The sequence below is a fragment of the Arctopsyche grandis genome, chromosome 6 (assembly GCF_051622035.1).
Source record: "Arctopsyche grandis isolate Sample6627 chromosome 6, ASM5162203v2, whole genome shotgun sequence".
Lineage (NCBI taxonomy): Eukaryota > Metazoa > Arthropoda > Insecta > Trichoptera > Hydropsychidae > Arctopsyche > Arctopsyche grandis.
The window spans coordinates 10,018,451-10,034,868 of record NC_135360.1 but is presented as its reverse complement, the minus strand read 5'-3'; the positions used below and the strand labels follow the sequence as shown (position 1 = coordinate 10,034,868).

The window sequence follows — 16,418 nt, the reverse complement described above, 5'->3', positions numbered from 1 at the left end:
TTTGACAAAAGGAATATTATATTTGGAACATAATTAACAATAGTGACAAAAGGAACTTGTCCACCGATCTCGACCATAAAAACTTTACCTGCCTATAAAATCTATACCTGACACTTTCTACATTTACTGTTTCTTACTTAAAATTTTTTTTTTTGATCGGTTATACAAATAATTTATTTTTTGTTTCCATGCCGATGGATTTGAATTTTTCAAATGCTAGTCAGTGTTTACTTGATATTTTTATATGCTTTGTATTTACCTGCTTGTATAAAATATGAATATCGGTATTTTTCAAAAAAATAAAATATATGATAAATTTTAAATCAAAGTGTCAAGAGTCCTGACTTGCCTGGATAGCTCGAGATTTGCCATGTCATTTGCGCATCTACTGGCAAATGACATGGCAAATCCGCAAATCTGAACTTAGGCTATTATTTTATGCGTAATCTGCATGTGTACATAGAACTGGCTTAAAGAATCAAATTTCAATAAAATCAAATTGTAAAGCGGCCACATTAATGAGCAACGCGTTGAAAAAATATATATGTTTTTGCTAAAATATGTTTTATAGTATAGTATTATTGCATCATATTTACTGTAATATAAAATAGAGGAAGTAAAAAATATGTCGTTCCGACTATAGCTTCAAGACAGTGTAAATAAGTATTTTCAGTTGTGTTGGCACTAGCGACGGAAATGAAAGCAACTGAGTACATATTTACTATACAACTATATTGGATATATCTCATCTTGATTTGACTGATCAAGGTTTAAATTGGCAAACTATGTACATAAATATATGAAGCTTCATAATTAAAATTTATGATGGAGAGCACAATAATATAATATTTCTGATTGGCAGAATATTAGAAAGACATGACGTGACGTTTATTATGAGAGAATACATACATAAATCACAAAATGGTTTCATATTATTAATTCTAAAATGTATCTTCTTCTTTCATCAAATTGTTTGATCAATAGATGAATTTTAAGAATTAAAAAAAAAATTTCATTGAAATGACTCATTCCATTGTCATAATAATTGGTACAAATGCAAAAAAAATCGATGTAAAAAATTATAATATATGTATATAAAATATATTCATCAAAAAAAATAGATTTATGTAATGAAACATTTTGCTAAAAATTTCAAGGTTGAATATTTGCATGGCAAAGCAGGTAAAAAAAAAGGTTCGAATGCTATTTCTCAATAATTGCACTTAGCCCTACAACAAAAAAAAAATAGAAAGCGGGCGTAACGCGATTTGGAAATCCCAAAGCCGGCCCACGGCAAGCCATATCGATTTTTGTGCATCATTCGCCTCTCGTCCGGCCCTGTTAAAAGGTGTGCGCGCAATGCAGTACTCAGCAGCCTCAAACATCATGGATATCATCAGCAAATTGCCGGTAGAAGTCGCCACCATCGTTCTCAGGCAAGTGGCGCACTCTAGCGACACCAAACATAAAATAAAACAAAATTCACATCCGAATTAACCGGTATTTTTGTTTCACTTACAGAAATTTAGACGAGCTTTCTCTGTACGCAGCTTACAGAGTCAATCCCACTTGGCGATATCTGATAAGCGGTGACCCTGCTTTGAGGAAGGCGTTGGTTCAGTATGCGTGGCTCGTCAGATTTGATGAGCCCAGAAAGCGTCCTACGAAGATGATATTGCCTAAAGTTTCAGAATCCAAAGGCAAGAAATCTTCGCACAAATCCAAAGTTGTCATTAGCGACGATATGAAGATGGATTGGGAGACTTCCTACCAAACGCCGCACGCAGTTGAATATTATTGGCCAGCTGACGAAATCAAGGATGAGCACCCGAATAAAAAATCAAAGCTGAATCCAAGCGTCATTTTGCGTTTGTGTGAAAAAATGGCGGCTGTTGCCATCTATTAAACAAGAAGACTGATCGAATTTAATATACCAAAGTAACATTAACATTCCTTCTTCTAATAGAGCATCTATTTGGTAATTTGCACCATAGAGCCCTCATCTGGAATCGCGTGATCTTCTAAAACTACTTTCGCATATAAATTATCTGCAGTAATCTATATTTTTTCGATGCGCATTGTATAATCAAAAAATATTCCGTTTTTCTAATTTTTATTGAATTTAGAAGTAAAACATGCGCTCTATTAATTTTAGTATTTTTTTACACCATCAACTCAATTTTAATATTTTTATATTAAACATAAGTAAATTGTGATATTAATATTGTTCCTAGTATATTAAGCCTTAATTTTAAGATTATGACATTTTAAATTTATTACGTTATTCAATATTTTGACAATTCTCTTTACAAGAATGCATTTATTTTTATTATATTGAATAAAATTTAAAAACATTTTTAAATTAGTATATGTACAAATTAGGTATTTTTCTTAGCAAATAAATTTTTCGGTTAAAATATAAATCAATTATTTAAGTTACAACCCGTATTCATTCCTACATACTTTCATAACACGATATATTTATACACAAATTAATATACGTGTAATATATTACACTATAAATAAAAAAGCGAAATATTTCAACAGCAGCATAATGATGATGCGAGATGGCTATCTTTGAACGCAGATTAAATTTTGACAGCAAGGGGAAAGCGTGAAGACAAGTGCAATTTTTGCAACCATTAACTTCCATAATTAAACTAAATCAAACTAACAATATTTTCCCAATATAAATTAAATAAACACTGAATCACATCACAATTTAAAATGGAATTTCATTTCACACAATATTAGTCCATTTGGTCCGACTATTCATATGATGAACTGTCAAAGCGGAATAATAGCACCATAAGCGACAATTCAAATAAAAGTAAATAAAAATCATAAAATGTAACGACAGTATAAAATTATACTAAGCAGCCATTTTGAAAAAATAGCATAACATAATGTTTTAAGGTTATGTCATTCAAAATGGAATCTCACAAACATCAAATTAGCATGCATATTTGCGTTATCAACGCAGCGTGAAAGCATAAACGCAATTGTAAAGAACATTAACTTCAACGAATCAGTCTGCCCTTTCAAAATGACAACATAAAATAATCCAATAGAGCTATTTTTCGCACAGAATTCATGCTAATCTAATATTCTACAATCTAATATTCCACAATGAATACGTCAAAATAAAATATGTATTAATATTAAAACGTGCTGTCATTTTATTGTTATAGTCATGGTATAATATCACTTGTTTAATTGTTGCACATTTCATAACAAATCTAATCTACTAATCGCCATATAGGCAGTTGAAACATAAATATAATTTGTATGTGCATATGTACATATGTACGTAGGAAACAATTAAGAAATTTTAAGTCAATCTAATCGCATAAAATGTAATTACATTTTTTTACTATCGGTAAGGAAACAATAGATTTTGAAATTCTTAGCTGATATGTAGAAAAAAACAACGTCGTCTTGACAGTTATACAGGTCTGTCAGCCTGTTGAATTGTCAAAACATCAAGTTATTTCATGTATGGCTACATAAATCTAATATATAATTTCAAAAGAGACTTTGTATGTAAGTATCTTTGGTTGGGAACTTCGTAAACAAAACAAAGTTTCTATGACGACAATTCAATTGGTTGAACATTATATTTTTTTCCAAGTCTGACCAGCAGCATTGACGATTATACTCAGAATAAATTCTTTTCAATCGGGATCGAACCCAGCGAGCTCTCGGTCCTTGGCATAAACGCAACTACCGAGGCATACTGCTGGCTTATGTCATTGTTGATTCGTACGATCTTATTATTTCGACAAGTTTCTCCTGCATTTATTCAAACATGGGATTCTATAATATACGTATGTATACGAGCCTTTATATTTGAAAGGGGCGGAAGTCCAATTTTCAGTTCCAAAAACACTATTTCTGTTTTACTTAATTCACAAATGGTTATCATTTATTCTAATTCGATATGTTTAGAATCTCGGAAAAGCAGAATAAAAATATTACAGGCCACCAGTGTTTTTAAATATTGTTAAACGCAAAACATTATATTTGATATTTTGCGAGATGTTTCTCGAAATGAAGAAATGTGGACTTATGCAAATTTCAAATATAATTGCTTTATGAATGTATGTACATTCAAAAGAAGCCAAACAATCCAAAAGTGACTAATAATCATATTCAGCATACATGTGCACGGCCCACCCCCAATCTACGCAAAATATGTGCACGTTAAAATTGTGTAGCGGTTGTTCATCTTTCTCGAAGAGTAGGGGTAGGCCATCGTAAGCTAAGCAACCCCCCCCCCCCCCCCCAAGTTAAGTATTGATATAAAATAAAATGTTTTGTATTTTTGTTTGACAGTATCGTGAACGCAGCCTACAAACCATATAATTCTACTAAGAAAAAAGCTCAAATTCAACCATACTGATAAAAGAGGTGTATTTTTTCAATCAATACCAAACTCTCTGGGTCCATCTCAAATATTTTATTAAAAAATAAATCTAATATATAATTTCGAAAGAGACTTTGTATGTATGTAAGGTTTGTTGGGAGCTTCGAAAACAAAACAAAGTTTCTATGACGAAAATTCAATTGGTTGAACATTATATTTTTTTCGATTCAAATAAATTTAATAAAAAAACAAATGAATATTTATTATTAGATTCGCAATGTTTAAGCTATTTATATTACAAATACTGAGCGAAGTTGGGTAACATATAATTAAAAATCGGATTTTGACCAGGGCAATATCATTTAAGGGCGAGGCAAGTTGTCAATGTGCCGAATTGGTAGCACAGTACATATATGTTACAGTTGAAGTGTATCTTTCAGTTGTAATATATATTGACTATTTGGAATATATTCCATCTAAACTGGTACCAACTACCATTATAGTTGAAGTGTATTTTCAATTGTAATATAATTTCACGAGACGGAATATATTCCATCTAGCCTAAGTTGATTCATATGGCGATTCATATTCCATATGGTTGATTCATATTCCAACTGGTCAAAATATATTACAACTGAAAATACAGTTCAACTTTATATTGATATCAGGTAAGATGGAGAGGCTAGGTTTTCGTAAAATAGACACTCGACTAGTAAATTAAGTTGGAAAGTCACATTTTTTATTTTGCACACGTTCTTAGAGTTATCGTAATACGGTACTTGTTACCTTTATTTGTAATATCTAGCAAATATTAACGCATTATTGAATTCTAATTTCTAAGCCATTCGTAAAAACATCAGAGCTGTCAAAACTCATCTGTTACATTACAACTGGTGCACATTGTTTAAAGTGTATTTGCGGTTGGATACGTAATTCACTAGTTGAATTGTATTCGAATATGAATGATCTAAAACGCCAGTTGGAATATATTACAACAGAAAATACACTTCGACTGTAACATATACATATGTACATTAAATAATATCTAAAAGCTAGTGGAAGTATAGCAAATATTATTCTCTATTTCCACTATAAAGCTAAACATGTCCATGGCATATGAACTGTTTTTTTGTTTTAATTAGTCAGAGGAAAAATTTTAACCCTCGCAGTTTCTAGAAAATATTCAACGCTAAAACTAGATGTTGAAAAATATAAAGCAATTGCCCAGTTCGGCATCTGAAGTAACCATTTTTTCATCAGATTTTTAGCTTTAGATTTTGATAGTTGTTGTCGTAACGACCTCAATCGGTGGTTTTAAAAAAGTTTAAATGAGACATATTTGTACTTAGTGTGTGATACGTAGAAATTGATTAGACAAAAGTTGAACAAATTTGTTTAGAACTATCATTATTATAACGAGCTCTTAATTGAGTTTTTAACTTGTTAACGTCAACACTTAAAACGATAAGAAACCATATTTCTAGATGCTAAAAATCAAATATTCCAACAATCGCACTTAAAAGATAAAGTTTCCGACACGATATGCATTAATCTAAAAGGATATATAAATACATACATAAATATACAATGCACTTCAAGTGAAAAGGTCGACACTTGATAATGCGAAACGACGTAAAATTTGAGAACCAGTTTAATTTGAAAGGATGATTTCAACCCATTTACTTATCACACAGTGTATGTATGTATGTACATCCATACATATGTACATAAATATATTTTAATAGTTTGGTGAAATCCCTACGTATAATTCATTCCGAATTTCTATGTAATATGTGGGTTTACCTCACGGCACCGAAAGTGAAAAGGTCGAAAAAGCAAATATCGGAAAGCAAAGATCGAAAATCGAAAGATCTTAAGTCGAAAGATCAAAAAAAAAAAGGGTGCATGGTAAATGGTACTATGTATATATATGTATATATCAGTGGCATGCGGTGAAATTATCTCTCTTTTTGTCATACAGCCTTGTTTAATGTGCGCGCGCAGGATACGGGAGGAAAAACCTGTTCCTCTTGTATCCTGCTCGCGCAAATTAAGTGAGGATGTACGACGGGGGGAGAGACTTTTACCGCACGCCACTGATATATGTACTAACCGTTTGTCAGATGTATGCATGATAAATGAATATTTTCGACTTTTTCACGGTCACCCGTAATATGTATGAACATACAAACATACATATATGTAGATACTAAGCAAAAATGCATAGTAAGCGATTTTACAATCATTACACTTACCGCTGATGGTGTAAATAGGTAGCCTATTTTCAGGTTCCGGTTCCTCTTTGGTATCTCCCCCGAGTGTAAGAGATGATCGTTTCTCCAAACTATCTGCTGTTGGGTTGTCCAAAGCTTCAACCATTCCTGGAAAGAAATCAAATCGGATATCATTAAAAAAATGTTCTAATTGTCAGACATTCGAAATTCGACAACGAGCTCGTCGCATTTCCTGTATCATTTTCGAAATTGCAAATTCCAAAAGGTTGTAAATGTTATTTTTAAATTTGATGACTTCCGATGCGAAAAATTTGGATTGTTATTCCAACAGATAACTCGACGGTAACTGGATTTTGATTACATTGACACAAATTCAATTGTTCTCCGGTCATTGTTCAATAAAAAAATTCGATAATGACATATCAATATGACGTAAAATAAAAATCACACGCTTCTAAATTGGACTAATCGTATAACCACCACCGGAACCGAACTCATTAGCTCGTGTCCAAGATTATTAAAAAGTTAGATACCAATCATGGAATTAATCTCAAATGAAGGAGATATGACGCAACTAATGTTAAATCAACCAAATCAAATATAATCTTATTTATCAATTTCTTGGATTACGGACAATGACTACGTCAATAAATAAGTACATAGATTTTAAAAATTATTTTAGACATTTGAGAAAATAACGTTATTTTTATAATATTTCATTTTTCTATTATTTTCATATATGTAAAACATGTGTTTTTATCGTCTTATTATAATATATTATATAATAATATGAAGTGGAGAGGTCATATAATAACAATAACCAACTTTATTTTTGAAAAAAAATCAAATTGTAACATTCAAAGTCATATTTTGTATTATATAAAAAAGCTAAAAAGGCGCCGCAGACGAAAATCTTTTCCCAAAAATCCTCACATCGTCAATCAAACTGTATCACTAAAAAACTATCAATTATCTTAATTTCTACCGACTGCCTTTTTATTTTATCTACATATATACATATACGTAGTAACAATATATGAAGTTCTGTGATCAAGCGAAAATTCGAACTCGAGATATGGACTCATTGACAATAGTTTTTTCGACCTTTAAATATGTGTGCTCTTCAGGAAAAAATTCAAATGTAATCCTTGTATCAATGTGATGAAAATACAAAAAATCATTAAATTTAATTAACTGTAAGTGGGATTTTTTCCTCTTAGAAAAGTCAAAAATGTTTTGACCACACCTCTGAACGTATCAAGCTAAAAATTTATATTTGTATTAATTATGTATGTACATATTATACTAACTAGGTTTTGTTCAGAACGCAATTTTATTAAATAACTATAATTTATTTTGGACTAAACCGTCACACCTGAATCATCTCAATTCATACTATTTTTTAAATTCACACTATTCCCAAATTTAGAGGGGCGAATGCCCCCCATGCCTCCCCCCCAAATGACGTCCCTGAGAAATCGGCAGTCGACTTACCGCCATAAAATAACAATAGACTTCTCCATTGTCCGATCATTTTTTGTGGGCAAAAGAGACTTGATCGAGACCGCCGATCTCTGCTTATTACGTTACGACATAATTTTTTCCATCTTTCGACTTTCCATCGTCACTTTCATTGCAGTTACCCAGACCCATTTTTCAAACAAGGGAACGATTTATTGATTATAATTATTAGTGCCAAATCAAGGGACATCTAATATTAGCGTTGAATATTTTCTATGAACCACGAGGACCAAAATCCTGCTTCTGACTAATAAAAAAATTGTGAATTAAGAACGTAATATGTTGATATGAAATGAGAGTAAACGAGAGTGAAAAAATTAACTTTTATCACTGTTGAATTGAGTTGTGAAGAGCGGTAGAAAGTCGCGTTTGTATAGCTAACTGTCATCGCTTCGATCTGATACAAGAATCCAATGTCATTTTTAATGAGTTGGTTAATGATTAAACTAATCTTCATGTCGGAGAAATTAGCTTACTTCAGTAAAATATATAAGCGATAAAATATATAAAAAAATCAGCTCATAAATTTTTGACGTACAGGAATTTCATGGAACTAATAGAGTGAAGCTAATTAAAATATTATTTAAGTTATATATGTAATGTGTTACTAAGTGGCAACTTACACCACCCCACAATGTTACTGTTCTGGTCAAAATCCAACCTTTACTTGTAAGCCAGAACAAATACATATGTATGTACATGTATGATTATACATATATTTACATAAATAGGTCTCCAGTAAATTCCCATTGTTTTCTACATATGTAGATTAATTCTAGTGTTTGGGTTGGTAAATAGTAGCTCCAGAACTAATGTTTTACGATATAACTATTTAAATGTTCAAATACATATGCAATAAAAAGCTATTGTATTCCTAAATAAAAAAAAACCATGATTAATTTCTATGCATTTTTATATAATATGAATGTCATTTACCGGAGATCGGCGTTCGATGGATTCTTTTCAAATAACAATAGACCGTTTCATGAGTGTTGAGAGCAAAAGAGCAAAAAACCATGTTTTTTCTAAGAAATTGACAATAGTGAACAATTTCTGTGCGAAACGCATCCATCTACCGTCGAGCTTTGGTCTAAACTTCAATTTAAAATAAATGTCAGGCAGATCTTCGTGGGAGAATTTTCAAACGTGTCAAATACGATATTTTTTCACCATCGTAATGGCGGATGATACCTTTACTTATATTGATGACCAAAATGAGCAATATGGCAAAGTATGAAAACGATCGGATAAGAGGCAAATTGTTTTCAGAATTGTAATCGTAAGTGAAACGCATAAGAGGTATGTAAAAAAAATCACAAGGTCGAATTTTCTCACCATCACACAGCTTCGTATATAAAGTAAAAATATACTGTGTAAAAGTAAATTATATTTATGCAAAATCTAAATACACACAATAATTGTAAGAAACTGTTTAGGTTTGTGAGGTAATTCTTAAAGACGAGAGGAGGGAGTTTTCCTAATCGTTTCACATTACATAGTTTCGTGCAATATTCAGCGTTGCAAATCTGACCAAAAAGCGGTTTGTGGATTCAATAGAAAAATGCTGAATTTTTATTTTTCTCCCAAACACCACATAATTTTATCGAATGATAATACAAATAGATAGATTTGTGTAATTTTCAAAGAAATGAAAAATTAATGAATCTCTCACACGTGATGAATCTGCATAGTGACAAATTTCAGGCATAACGCATTGCAATTTTCCAGGCGATCGTTAATATTTTGAACAGCGTCGTGGAAATATGGAGACATACAATATAATAAGACACTGAAAATGTGTGTATCGAATCTGCAAAGAGTGAAGACGGAAAATTGGCGTAATAAATATATGTAAACCGATGAAAACACAGTTCACAGTCAATTCTCATTTGATTCGGTGGTAGCGAAAAAAATTATCGACCTGTCATTGGTCTATAAATTTCGCCATTTCGTCTTTGAACAGAATGGCAGAACTGTAATCGATTGTGGTGCGTTAACGTGACTGACGGCACTTTAAACTGTTTTGCTTATTCAAATTTTTTTTCATGGTAGATTTAGTCTATTTTTTTATAAATGGAAAACAGTTGTGAAAGTCGTTCAGTACGCAAATTTTGTTATAGACAGCGGTCAAAGTCTACGCAATCCCATGAGTGTATGTGTGTATGTATGTATATACATATATACATACATGCGTACGATTGGAGAAAGACGAAAAATTTCAATCAGATTGGAAACAAACACAATAAAATCAACAAAAAAAATTGCATAAGTTTACCTTGCGGAATGTTGCAAGGTGTTACATGTCCATAACTATTGTCGAAGCTTTCGGGCAATACAATTACAAAAATATTAATTGGATATTTGTAGAGATATTTGCACAGATAGAAAATTGACCAGATAATGACTGCTTTCGAAATCTGAAACTGTGAAATTGTTACAATGAAGTGTAACGGAAATTGGGGAAATTAAAATGATCTTGAAAGGTACGAAAGAAGAATTACATACATATATCGATTGTCCGTAACCTTCTACATACATAGATCAGTTTTTCGGGGAGGGGCAATTTTAATGTTTCGGGGTAGCAATGAGCAAACCATTAATATTATATATCTCTTTTCATAGCTAAATTCGGAAAAAAAACCATACTATATGAAAATATTTATGCGCTTAAACCAGTTACATCAGTTATTCTCAAAAAAGTTTTGGAAATAAATGTCAAACATTTCAAAGAAATGCCAATGAGCAATCATAGTGTTAGTAAAAAGTGATCACTTTTTAGAACGACAGTGTAACATGCATAGATATTATATTATATATACGTATATTTTATTGGTTTGTATTTTTCTGGTAAGTATTCTAGTTTATTTTTGTCAGTATTTAAATATGAAAAAGGTCAGTATTTATGTAAATTAAATGGCCAGTATCCATCGTTCAGTATACAAGTGGTCAGCATAAATAATAAAAGGTCAGTATTTATATTAAATGGTGAATATTTAAACATAAATGGTCAGTGTTAATGTTAAATGGTAAGTTTTATTTTGATAATTGCAAGTTTTACTTTTTGATCGGTATCAACACAAGATTGATACGATTTTGATAGACAATTCTATCCAACGTCAGAATTTTATACTGTCTATCTGTTATTTATACTGATTTAATAATATAATACTGACCATTTTGTTATAAAAATACTGGACGAAAACTGATTTACATATATACATACTTAATGAAATTGATTAAAATACTGCAAATTTATTTTTAGAATTTTGTGAGCTACATATATAAATACGATAGGATGGGGGGGGGGGGGCATGGTGATTTTTGAGACATTGATATGGGGTGGGGTACAAAAAAGTTGGTAAAACTGTTATAAATATACCACTTTTAGTGTTGTTAAGTGACCATAAATCGCAATTAAATAATAAACTAGAAAAAAAATGGTATGAAGAATTAAAATTAACTTGTTTGGTGACCTGCAGGCCATCAACCGTTCAACTATTGGGAAAATGAATTTTTTTTTTAATTTGTAAGAAATAATAACTACTTTAAAAAAAACAAGACATTGTTAGCATTAACGTAATCTAATTTAAATTCTATACTTTATATAGCAAATTGCCCAGCGTTGCTCGCGCGGAACTTTTTTGTAATCTTTGGTCTAAATTTGGTGGTTCTTTGTTGAAAATTGTAGTTTTGCATTGTGAACAAACAGACAATTCGTCTTTATATAGTAGATACAAATTTATAATAAAAATTCATTTAAAACATACTAAACAATGAATCCGATATAAATACATATTATATTGACCGAATAAATAAACATTTATGTATGTATGTATTCAAACTACTAACAATAAGGGAAAACGTCTATGAGGAAAATCGATTGAAAGCTCAACGTCCGTGAAGCAATCCCAAAAGATAATCTAAATAGAAAAGAAATTCAATCTCTCTACTAGTTATGGATAAATATTATAAAGTGAAATTCTCTACTTAGAAAATGCTATTGAATTGCAATATTGAAAATGCTATTACAATGAAAAATCTATTGTATACATAGCAAACACACAGAAGTACATACATATAATACGTAACACGATAGTTAATTTTCAGTTAGCTTGGCAATAAGAAGATAAATACTAGGAGTCAATTAAGATTATCTGACAACAGGAATCGCTTATTTAAAGGCTTATTTTATTTATTGAATCAAACAGTATCAAGAGTTTGCCATCCGACTAGAAAATCATTTAACGAGGCTTGTTTTATGATTCTGACAATTATATAATATAATATTTAGGTAAATTATCAGTGATTCGGAAGGGTTGACCCTGAATCGAGAATTTAATTATCCCCTTGTTGCGATAATACATCTATAATCTGCGTAATTGCAAGCAATCATTAATCACACTCTTTGCACATAAACCTAAGATTCAACCTCAATTTTAACGAACATATTTGTACATAGATTATTGTAAAATTTTCAAGTAATTTTACCTAAATTGTAATTTAAATGTAAAAAAGTACAGAAAAAATTGACATCACGGATGACGAGTCGAAAGAATGATTTGTGCGAAGGAAATCTTCGAATAATTGCAAACTTAAATTCGTACATCGTACGTACGAAAATGATGTAACAATGAGGTTTCAATTGCTAAAATATCATAATTGGGATGGTGTAACACGCTCTCGGGCGAATAATAAAATAATTGAAAGTGAAAATTTTATTACGAATACAATAATACTTCACGTGTTTTTTCCAAGTTGATTACATGCATTAAACAAAAAAAATATCAAGCCGATTTTTCAAAATATGATATATTATTTTATAACAATGATGATTTTGAGATTATTATTGCACATTATCTATAAAGCATTTGATAAATAAACATACTTATTGATGACGTCCAGGTATTTACAAAATTATACGTATTATGGTTTCTATGATCAAACTATAATTATCTAGATTGGTAGATATACATATGTATATACATATTTAAAATGATAATAATAAGTATTTAATAAAACGGAAACAAATTACTTATATATTAAGTATAATGATGGATCTACCTAAAGAATTATCAATTCTTTTTTCAATTTTTTTTAATCAAAAAATGGACAAGGAGAGGCACACGGTGTGTTTTTTTTAGATACATAGTTTTGCACATGTAAAAAAAATGTTAGCGAGCATAATCTATGCTTGCTATGGCATCCATACCTAAATTATTCCTGTATTAGCACGGGTTTGACAGTGATCGATAACGGTGATTCCCATATTCGAAGAAATGTACATAGGTAAATGAAAGGAAAAGAAAAGCAAATGTCAAAAAAAATAAAACCTCTGCGGATTTTTCACCACAGGACGCCAAGAACGTGCCTGTGCCGTTCGATTCAATGTGTTTTAACCTTAAAGGTATTACATTTTAATAACGAATCCTTATTCGATTCTCGAAATTGTAGAAAATGTATTCAATGGCCTGATTTTGAGATTTTAATATTACATAAAATTTTGGTACCATGACAAATGAACGCATAACAAGAGAACACACGAATATTGAAGGCACTACAACTGAACATGACATGACTGTTGAACACAGCGACAAGTTCACACAGTGACATTTGATCTTATAGACCACTGAACACAACCCGCAAAAAGTTTGAAACAGTATTAATACAAATAAAATATATTATAAAATACTTGTTATTTTGTCTTGCGTTTAGTTGGCTAGTCACCAATTTCTTTACTAATCCAAAATTAAAACTCAATTTAATAGTATATATATATTTCACGAAACTGTATATGATGATTATATTTACTTATTACACAAAGGCTCGTATTTATTTGGTAAGTAGCTTCGTTTGATTTGGTCAGTAAATAATATTATCGATGGCTTACTGCCTGTCAAAACACTAATTTAACACATCACTAATTTTTCGTAAAATTTACTGACCATTTAAATTGTTGTAAAAACACGTTTAATGCAATTTAATGAAACAAATTTTGAATCAAAGATTTATTAATATCAATAAATATATTTGAAATTGGCGCAAGTCCACTTTTCTTCATTTCGAGAAATATCTCGCAAAATATTAAATATAATGTTTTGCGTTTAACTATATTTAAAAGAATACTGGTGTCATGCAATACGTTTATTCTCCTTTTTTGAGATTCTGGACAGTCGAATTAAAATAAGTGATAACAATTTGTGAATCAAGTCAAACAGAAATAGTGTATTTGGAACTGAAAATTGGACTTTCGAATATAACGGCTCACGTGTTAAAATCAAAAAAATATATAGTTAAAATCAAAACATTACATATGTACGTAGTTAAAATCATAACAATCACTTACTTGCTTTTTTATATTAATTTCAGCACTGGTGAAAATCAATAAGAACTAATAATATCGTGCTTCACAACTATGTTTAACTCTATTATCACAGCCACTTTATATTACATATAATAAATATTTACGAGAATATATGATAAGACTTTTATTTCTAGTAGCACTTGTACGGGGGAAAAATAACAATAAAAAAATCACGAATAATTCACATTATAACGCGACGATTGACAATTTTGCACTGAATATTTTTTTTTAACGACACCTCGAAGTGTTTGAATTTTGCGAGGAACGTCTTCAGCAGACGCTTCAGCAGTGCAACTGGCGATCGGAAAACGAACGCAGAAAAGATATAAGGTGAGGACGATGAGTTATCGGGGCGATACGGAGAAGAAGCCAGGTGGGCTCAACGCGAGGCTCGCAAAACACCTGTGGGCCGCGAGGTCAATGGCAATAGTTGCGCAATTTGGCATCTCCGGTGTGACTTTGCTGAAAAGCGGATCTAGTTTCAGCAGCATCAGCATCAGCAAACGGAGACGACCGACCGAGCAAGCAATCTGACGGCAACTAATCACCGGTCACTCGCTCTCTATTTTGCTTCAATATTGCATGTAATAAGCGTTTGCTGCAAGTATAGTACGTTCGGTGCGTGTAACGTGTGTTGCTAACCGATATATACAGTGATTAAGATTGTTAATTACGTGTGTGTGTGTGTGTGTGTGTGTGTGGATCTATACTAATTAGATTTTGATTTTTATTCTTCATATATGTATAATATTTTATTTACTTGTGGTCACGCTAGCAACACAAAAACCAAAAAAAAAATTCACCCCAAGTGGGTCTCGAACTCGTGAGCCTCCTACTTATAACTCGAACACATTAAACTGATTTGAAATTCAACTTTAAATTAATAATATACTCTTTTCGAACATGTGACTATATTATTATTAAAAAGAATTCCATTAAAATTTTAAGAATTTTGTTCATATGAATATAAATATTTTTTTATAATAATGCACCCGATGATATTTCATCACTAGTTGTATTCATAATACATTTTAAATTTTAATAGCCACTTATCCAGAAATCTTTTATAGAGAAGATTTTATTTATAGAATTTTTTTATTAGAATTTGTAGAATATATTTATAGTGGAATTTTGATCTCCTCTCTTCCATCCGGGCCTCACGGGGATGTTTTGTATTTACTTATATAATATGTTCTTATATAATATATTGGTGCTGGCTGTGGATGCAAAACATTCCTTACTATGATGTTTATTTGATAATTTTATGTGTATTCTTTTTTTTTAATGTATTATTTTGCTATTGTTTTTTATCATATTTTTCTGCTTTTGCCTTTTCTTATTGTTGTTTTATTCTTTTTTTCTTATTTTGATGTTAGTATTTAACATTTAATAGTAACAAAGTAAAAACTATGAAGAATGTTTATATGTTTGTTTGTCCGCTATAACAACGCCAGAGCAACGCCAAGCAGTCTTCAATAAACATATGTAGAATAATCAAATTTGGTATACTATGTACATACAAATGAGCCGTTATATTTGAATGTGGCGGAAGTCCAATTTTCAGTTCCAAAAACACTATTTCTGTTTGATTTAATTCCGAAATTGTTATCACTTATTTGAATTCAATATGTCCAGAATCTCAGAATAGCAGAATACACTGTTACAGGCCACCAGTATTTTTTTTAATATAGTTAAAAAAAACATTAATATGTTTTGAAAACATTATTATGTTTTTAAACAACATTATGTTTTGCGAGATGATGAAAAGTGGACTTAGCCACTTTCAATTATAAAGGCTCAAATATCAAGGTACTTTAGCTTGGACCGTAAACGAATTTTGAAATTACTCAATGGGCTTTTATCCCATCATTAATCTGTTCACGTAACGCCGGGCGAAGTTCCAAAATGCCTACTTTTGCCAAGCAACGCCGGCAAA

At 30.9% G+C, this 16,418-nt stretch overlaps 2 protein-coding genes across 5 annotated transcripts in view; one reads left to right on the top strand and one right to left on the bottom strand.

The window, feature by feature from the left end:
* Positions 1 to 16,418, bottom strand: part of LOC143912819 (solute carrier family 41 member 2-like) — a 51,620-nt gene that overhangs the window by 15,920 nt on the left and 19,282 nt on the right. The window contains exons 1-2 of one of the 3 annotated variants that reach the window (XM_077432239.1): positions 14,465 to 15,045; positions 6,622 to 6,747 (exon numbers count right to left, since the gene is read on the bottom strand). In XM_077432239.1, coding sequence (XP_077288365.1) covers positions 6,622 to 6,745 — 124 coding nt within the window. In that variant the 5' untranslated portion in view covers positions 6,746 to 6,747; positions 14,465 to 15,045. Of the gene's footprint in view, positions 1 to 6,621; positions 6,748 to 14,464; positions 15,046 to 16,418 lie in introns of those variants that run through there. The other 2 variants (XM_077432240.1, XM_077432241.1) reach the window with 2 other exon arrangements.
* LOC143912816 (uncharacterized) overlaps positions 14,834 to 16,418 on the top strand; it is a 46,971-nt gene continuing 45,386 nt past the window's right edge. For both annotated transcript variants that reach the window (XM_077432234.1, XM_077432236.1), the window contains exon 1: positions 14,834 to 15,066. The gene's annotated coding sequence lies outside the window, so the exon portion shown is untranslated. The remainder of the gene's footprint in view (positions 15,067 to 16,418) is intronic.